The following is an 8,158-nucleotide window of genomic DNA, read 5'->3' as shown; positions in this document are numbered from 1 at the left end:
GATAATGAGCAAAGAAACAAAGCACTGAAACCTCTCTAGAGATTCTGTTAAATTCCCCCCCTAATTAATCTGCGTACCAAATAGAGTAGGCTAATTGCTAACAGGTCTAACTGATTACCAAATTGCCGACTTGTTTAAGCACGTAGTTTTTCCCTCTTACTTTTGCCTTCCCTCTCCTCCCCGAGTTTATAGGTGCACACACCGAACAGAACATGCAGCAGTGCTGGGATGGTGGTGCTGTCCGACATTAATAAGAACAGGTCCTTTCCACAGTACCTCCTGGACACTGTTTGGACCACAACTTTTGCTCTAAACAATAAAACAGGATCGCTCAGGCTTTCCATGCCTGGTTCCTCGGGTTATAGGGGCTGCTGGGCTGCACCTCGGCCTGCCCAGGCGGGTGCAACTCCCCTCAGGCTTTTCGGGTCTCCCTGTCCTTTCCTCGCCGGGGGGCGCTGCCCCGCCGCCACCGGCCGGGTGCGGGCTGCAGGGCCGGGAGGGCGCGGCAGGTGGCGACACCGCATCCCCTCCGTCCCCCCCGCCCGGCCGTCGCGCCCCGGAACCGCTCCGTACCGCTGCTGCCTTCCGCTCCCCTCGGCTCCGGGAGGCACGGGGCTGGGGCCGGGAACAGGAACGGGACCGGGTCGGGGCAGGGGAGGGGAGGGAGAGGCACCGGCGCTGCCCGGCGGGTGCTGCGATGGCGGCGCCGGCGGCCTCTGCGCCGCCCAAGAAGATCGTGGCGCCCACCGTATCGCAGATCAACGCCGAGTTCGTCACCCAGGTGGGCACGGCGAGGAGGGACCGGGGGGGTCCCCGCGGGCTGGCTGAGCCGGGTCGGGGTTTGGAGAGGCTGCCGCTGCTGCTCGGGAGCCCGGCCCCGCTGTGCGGCGTGGCAGTGCCAGCGCCTCGTTTAAATGGCCGCTGGAAGCCGCGGGTGTCGGGGAGGGCCGCGGAGGTGCTTGAGGGCCTGTGTCACCGCAGGGAAGCGCATGTGCCCCCAAACGTTCAGACTAGAGCTCTGTAAAAGCAATCAGGTCTGTCGGAATGTGTAAACAGCGGCTGGCTGTGCCTCGCAGCTGGTACGTAAAGTAGCTTCACAGGTGCTGAAAATCCTGCTTTCCATCCTCCTCTACAGCACGGAGAAGTGTGGTTAAAGGGGTCCAGGAAGGCCTTGGCGGCACAGCTTGGTAGCGATGCAGGGGCGGCTCCAGCGGTAGCCCTGCAGTGTTAGGCCCTGACCTGCTGCCTTCACCTCTGCCTGAGGCTTGCAGGCTGCAGTTTGCAGCCACTGAAAACTCCTGGTGTATTTTGGAGGGATTTGTTAGGGGTAGCCTAACCAAAATAACAAAAGAAGGTGTTTACTATATAATGGTAACATCAGAAACTCTTACAGAGTATCACGCTTCTTTCAGAAAATGTTTATATGTAGAACATTAAGTGGTTGAAAAGCACTGCTGTTGGAAAAACAGCATTGGTGTGCGTAGTTAAACCTGAAATTCAGCAAAAAAAAAAAAAAAAAGTGAAATAAAGCATGGGGATTGGATCTGTTACAGAGCTATTCTGTCATTACAATTGAAAATAAACATATTTGCCCTTTTTTTTTTTTTTTTTTTTTTTTCATATAGTTAGCAAATAAATACTGGGCTCCACATGTGAAGAAAAAATTGTGCTTTGATTCAAAGGTAAGAACTCCTACCAGAACTGTGCCAGGGTGTGAAAGAAGGAAGATCAATGATATTCTGTCATGCTGACCTCTGATGATGCCTATATTGTAGAAGAGTATGGGAGACTGTTTGAAAAGTCACCAGTTACTTAACACACTGTAGTTACAAGTTGGTTGTTATTTATTTGAAATTTAAAAATGTATGCACTGTTGTGATGATATGTAATAGCAGCACATTTTTTTTGTGTGCTATATGTTCAGTTTATTTGAGCGAAGAAGCTGAGTGTAAAAGATGTCTGAGGAGATATTCTTAAAAATCAATGGATGAAAGATACATGCAATACTTAACTTAAAAAGCTCTTCAGAGAGTTTTGAGTGGACAACTTGAGTGCTGTTCAGGTGGATATCTGTGTTTTTAATGTTTAAAGCTTGGCCTAATACGTTTGGTTTTGTGATGGCTTTCTGTAGTGCATATTTGATTCTGTATCATTAGGTGCTTTTTTTTTTTTCTTTTTCCTCCCTAAGTTGATTCATTTTCTTTGTCAGAAATATATGTCTGTGAAGGTTTTGGTCTCATCAGAGCTGAGACTTACCTGTTATGACGTATTTCATCAAATAGCACTAAGCAGAGAGTAACTAATACGGAGTAACTTTGACTGCGTTAAATATCTTAATGCATTTTTAATAATTTCATGAAGTATAAACTTTTTGAATTACTCTTCCCCATAGGTTATTGAAGATGTATATACAAAAGAAATTGTCAAGTCAAAGTAAGTATACTAGCATAAACATTTACAAACAGTATAGTATAAACATGTGCAAAGTATACTAGTCAGTTTCATATAGACTAGCATTCCATCATTGTTGCAGTTGTTTCTAATGTTCCATAGAATTCCTTGAAATTCTGTATTTGAAGCAAGTGAAGATGGCCCAAGTTCATTCTAGTAATTTAATCCTTATATTTTTTTCCAAGTCTGAATGTGGTAAAAAGAAAGCTCATGAGCTCATTCTCCTTGAATATGAGGGTTGGACGTAATATTGTTTGGTTCCTTGATCTGCTAGTATGTTGTGATTTGTGTTAGTTTTGTGTTGTGGTGGTTATAGAAGGCTGGTCCCTCCTTTGTCACTGAGGTATGTAAAGAAAAAAATCAGTTAAGGATTGTGGTGCCCCTAGCTTTTTTGTTTTTCGTAATTATTATAATTAGCGAGAGTGTCATTTCAGTAAGTTTTAATGTTAGATGATGGAGAAAAAAAAATCTCGATAAACTCTTTTCTACAGCTTTGTGTATAGAAAAGAGTAGTAACCAAAGCTATTTGTATCTATTCTTCTGAAGTTTGAACTCTGGAGATAATCCTATTTGTGATTGCTTTATGAAAGTCATCAAAAAATTGCCATGAAGAATCAGAGCAAGCTTGCAGTTCCATTGACTGAGAAGTGATACCGTTACAAACTGAATAAATATTTAGTTGTAGTTTTCCAGAATACTCGGTCAGTTTCCAGCAATTTAATGTCTTCAAGACTGTTGGAAGTGGTGTCTTCATACTTAAAAAAAAAAAAAAAAAAAAAAAAAAAAAAAAAAAAAACCTAATTTTTTTAATATGTAAATTCATTGGTTACTTAATGATCCTGCATGAACTTTAGCTTTCACAATGTTATAGCAGTTAAGCACTGTATTCCAGTGATTGCTGTTGCCTAGAAATGTATATGTGTGTGTGGGGGAAGATACCTTCTAGATGCTTCAATCAGTTTTGTTATATAAGAGTGTGTGTGGGGGGGGGGGGAGTAGCTAAGCTAAGATGTGCGTGGGAGGCTTTCTTTTCTATGTTAATTGATTAATTTTTTTCCTTTTTTAGGTTTGCTATTAGAAAGATAATGCTTCTTGAATTCAGGTAAACTTAAATGAGTGAAATTTAAGTTGTTTTTCTGTAGGAGCACATAATGATGAGAAGCAAATGCAGAACAGTGAATTTGCTTGAAGGTTGTATACTCATTTGCTTACTAAAGCCTTGAACACATAGGAAAATTGAGTGAGGAGAGTTGAATTTTAGGAGAAAATAGTTTCATAAGTAACATCAGAATATCTTGTTTTATGACTCTGAATTTCTAGTATAAATGAAGCACCAAGGAACAGAGTAGGAATGAAATAGGTGAAAAACTTGGGTCTGTAATTTGAAATGTGTCATTAAGTGGTAAATCAGCACTCAGTGAAGTCAGTGGAAGTTTTTCGTGTTAAGTCTTCCTGCAAGGGTAAAAAAATTTGCTGCAACACATTCATCATGAAATTTTCTTCATTTGAAAAGAAATTAAGTCTGTTTAGAAGATTCTTACAACTACTTTAGACTTTTTTGGGCTTGCTTAGCATTCTAAAATGGTGTAAAACACATTTGCAATTTTACATATTTACAAATGGAATATTTAGTATTCTGGTTGTCTCAAATCTTATGAGCAGGCAGAATGAGATGGGTTTTTGTTGGGATGGTTTCTTTGCTTGGAAAGGCTGAAATATATTAGTACCACTAACTGGAAAAGTAGGATAAACTTTATTTTGCTTTCTTTAATAGAAAAGGCATAAGAGCAAATGGAAGCTATGATTTTGGGTTTGACAAACAGTGCACTGGTAGCATGCCTGTTCTGGAATCTGCGTGAAAGCAATACCATGGAGTTAGTCTTTTTAATCCTTTCTGTGAACATTCTTAATGTTACCGGCTTGTAATGTAATTTAAGTACTTCCTGGTGTATAGCCCCATCTACTGCCATTCGTCCTGTAAGTTGTTTTTCTCTCTGTTTTTTTTTGCTTCTTTCCTCATCTGTCCCTTAAGTTCTCTTGCCACATCCTATGTACAAAATACATAGGATTTTCCTATTCTCCATTCATGCTCATATATGTTTATCCTCACTTGGGGGTGTTACTGTTTTTATTATTATTATTATTGAAATATATGGAAGTTTATTAAAATGCCCGGGAGAAAATGAAGTATGGAACTCTCTCTGGATTTTGTGGATGTTCTTCCCCTACTGTTGGCAGATTCAAGCTCTTGGGACGCAGTATATGTTCCATGTTGAATATGCCTCTGAAGTTATCTCAGCTGCTCTATTTGATGCTATGCATTCTGGCTGAGCCCCCAGAAAGTATCAATTCTTGTCTGACCCTTAACTGAGTCTTCCGGTCCTGGCTACATACAAGCCCTTTCTGCCTTTTTTCTCCACTGTCTCTGGTACTTGTCTTACTATTTTCTTGATGTAGTAAGCTACTTCAATCACTTCAGGTAAGTTGTGGAAAGTAAATAAGTAAAACTGGATTGTCTCAGGAAGGGCAAAAAGAATGTTAGAGCTGGTATTAAGAGGAGAGCAGGTGAACAACTGGCCTGAGAAGAAGCAAGATGTTCTGATGGCATAGGGTGCAAGTACACTGTTGAAAAGGTTGAATTTAGAGATTGCCTCCTTGGGAGTAGCTATCCTGTGTAGGTTCAATTGGTAGTTAGAAGAGGGCGACAGTTGTGTGTCCAAATTGCTCCTCATCTCCAAGCTCTAATTCTAAGCGTTTCTTCTGTGAGAAATGTGCCACGTTAATGAAGAAGAAGTGCATGTTGCTAGGAAGCTGCTATTTCCCAGTGTCCAGTAATTTTTCCTACTTTCTTGAAATCACTTGATCTCTCCCATAATAAAGTTTTTTAGTTACACTATTTTTTTTTTTTACTACCTTTATATGATGATTGCAAACAAAATCTCTGGATGATTTTATTTTTTTTTTTATAGTAAGAGGTGTTTAATATTACAAATAGTGTTATACAGTAGTTGTCTTTTGCATCTTATGCTAGAAGTGCTGTAAGTGACGTTCTTTAGACAAGCAGGTTTTGTTTTTTCATTCTGGAAAATCAGTATGAATTCACGTTCTGACTTTGCATTGAGCTATGGCTACTTAGCACATTTGACATCCTCCCTGAGTGGTGTTTCTTCCTGATGAGAACTCATCTGTCTCTTGTAGCAGTTATCTGAGCTGAGCCTGCCATTAACAAGTTATGCTGCAGTGACCTAGATGAGGGGTAACGTCAGGAACTATTCACAAACTACAAAAATGGCAAAAAGAAAAAAACCAACCCTGTGGATAAGTGCTTTTTCACATGAGTGACAGATTATGTGGGTGGCAGCAACTAATGAAATATTCTTTGTCTCTTCACAGCCAGTACCTTGAAAATTACCTATGGATGAATTATTCTCCAGAGGTGTCCAGTAAGGCATATTTAATGTCAATCTGCTGTATGGTGAATGAGAAGTTCAGAGAGAATGTCCCTGCGTGGGAGGTAACCAATTACAATTACAGTTAGAATTGACTTTTATCCACAAGTTGCAGCTTCTGCAGTGTGCTCACTTACACTGACAGAAGGTAGCAAATCTTGTAGTGTTAATGGTAAATGGTTCCTCAGCTGGAATGTCTCGTATGGTATTTTAAAGTGTGTGTTCTTTTCTGAGAAGGCAGGGGATGGATGGAAGATCATCCGATCTTCCATCGGAAAAGATGATTCTTTTCAGTGCATGAGTCTTTTGTTCTGCTGCATGATGCTTTTACATCAGCAGTGTTTGCTTTTTTTGGCACTCAACAAGTCTGGCATTTGCAGAGAAGTTATTTCTCTGATATTGAAAGAAAAGAGAGAATTTGTATATCTGTGGGTATAAGAAGGCACGGCTGGCAGTCTGACATTTTAACTAATACTGTCTTGCTTAAAATCTGTGTATATGGTTTTGTAGCTTTTCTGCATGAAATTTATCATAAAGTAATCTCTTATTCTGCTTCTATTTATACTGTTTTGTGTAGTAGTAGGTTCAGAAATAATGTGTTGTTCTACAAATAGTTCAGTTCTCACAGGACATCCCAATGACATGAGCCTACTTAGAAATTCTATGCAAGCATCACTTTAGAAGCACACTTACTCTGGTAGTTGTGCTATCACTTCAGTTCCAGCAAAACACAAAGGATTAATAACTTGGGCATATGATGTCTGTGTCTTCTATTTTGCTTTCGTGTAGGTGCTAGAAGCAAAATGACAGGTGCATGTAACCATCCAAGCAGTTTAGTTAAATTCGTTATTTGGTATGTGGCCGCCCTTTTAAAGAAACTATTGCCATAGTTACTGACTATCTTTTTCTGTCTGAGGCAGTTGAATGCAAGGTCCACAACTGTAGTTAATCTTTGTTGTTTTTACTTGCTTGCTTTTTCTAGATCACTAAACAGCTGCTATAGTTTTGGCTAAAATCTACCAATTCTGTGGATCTAAAGGAATTTTTCTAACCTGTGTCATTTTACAGTAATACTGTGTGATCATCAGTTGAGTGTTTCCATAACACAATCCACTCCACTTGCTCTTCTTGTTCAGTTTGTCTTATGCATCACCTGTGTTAGAGGCCAAGCAGAATGCAGCAGTTCCTCTAAGCTCTCCTGTCTATTGGGATTCCCTAATAGGAGGATATTGTAAGAGGATATCAAGTGTTTTGCTTGCTCTGCCTGGTCAGAATAAATGGCAGAGAGAGAAATAAATCCTTCTTCCTTTTACAGATTTAAACAAACCTGGAGGTCTCAATCTATGTTATGTGAATGAAGATAATTTGTATCACCTTGACTCACGATTAACTTTCTCTTTTATTCCTAGACATTCAAAAAAAAGCCAGAACACTTTCCTTTCTTCTTCAAATGCATATTGGAAGCGTCACTGGTTGAGAATGACAGTGAATTCTCTCTGCATGAACAAACAGTCCTCCTGCTTTTCCTTGATCATTGCTTCAATAGTTTGGTACGTTAAAAGCAACTAATACGTGTGGTTACACCATTCTGAGTTAGCAGCAATTTAGTTTTAGTAATTCCTTAAGAAACAGATAAAGCAAAACTTCCATTTAGAGACAATGGTGGTACTGAATGGCTTTTACCCTTTTTGACACTTGCTTTGTTTCTGTCACCACGTTTATGTTGACACAACATTGTAAGAGACTAAAAATTTGGAGTAATGACACTTACTGCAATTTAGAGACATATTTCAAATTGTGCTTAAAAATGTTTTTATTTAAAAAGGTGGCTTACCCTTAAAAGCAAATTTGTTACTACTGTACTTTTTTAGTTTTGTTGCCAAATTGCAACATTACAACCATTGTTTTTTTATTAACAGTTGAGACAGATGGCAGACTTATTAGCTTTTGAAATTAGGTTTTAGGTAATATTTGTCTGCACTTTTTTGAGTTAGTCTTAAGAAACCATTTGGCCAGATTGTGTTCTTAGTCTATAGTAAAAACTGGGCACAGTTGTTGATCCTAGTTTGCAACTGTGGAGAGTAAAATAAAAGTCTTTTATATCAGACATGGTACTGTTACCTCTCTTGTAACTGGACTTTGTGTTAGATGTAGGATGTATCGGTCAAAATCAGGGTTTGCACAAGCAAAGAACTAAATAGTGTCTCACAAACAAAGCAATTGAGGAAGTGTGTGATTTGATTTTGGAATTAGGGATG

The 8,158-nt window shown here is 39.7% G+C and overlaps 1 protein-coding gene across 1 annotated transcript in view; it reads left to right on the top strand.

Annotated features, from left to right (window-relative positions):
* Positions 1-623: 623 nt before the first annotated feature.
* The window catches only part of AQR (aquarius intron-binding spliceosomal factor), a 53,585-nt gene continuing 46,050 nt past the window's right edge, over positions 624-8,158 (top strand). Inside the window, exons 1-6 of the mRNA XM_084520266.1 lie at positions 624-781; positions 1,626-1,682; positions 2,393-2,433; positions 3,518-3,553; positions 5,845-5,965; positions 7,310-7,450. Coding sequence (XP_084376392.1) covers positions 698-781; positions 1,626-1,682; positions 2,393-2,433; positions 3,518-3,553; positions 5,845-5,965; positions 7,310-7,450 — 480 coding nt within the window. The 5' untranslated portion in view covers positions 624-697. The remainder of the gene's footprint in view (positions 782-1,625; positions 1,683-2,392; positions 2,434-3,517; positions 3,554-5,844; positions 5,966-7,309; positions 7,451-8,158) is intronic.

Source organism: Aythya ferina (genome assembly GCF_964211825.1).
Source record: "Aythya ferina genome assembly, chromosome: 5".
Taxonomy (NCBI): Eukaryota; Metazoa; Chordata; class Aves; order Anseriformes; family Anatidae; genus Aythya; species Aythya ferina.
This window is presented reverse-complemented; position numbering and strand designations above follow the sequence as displayed.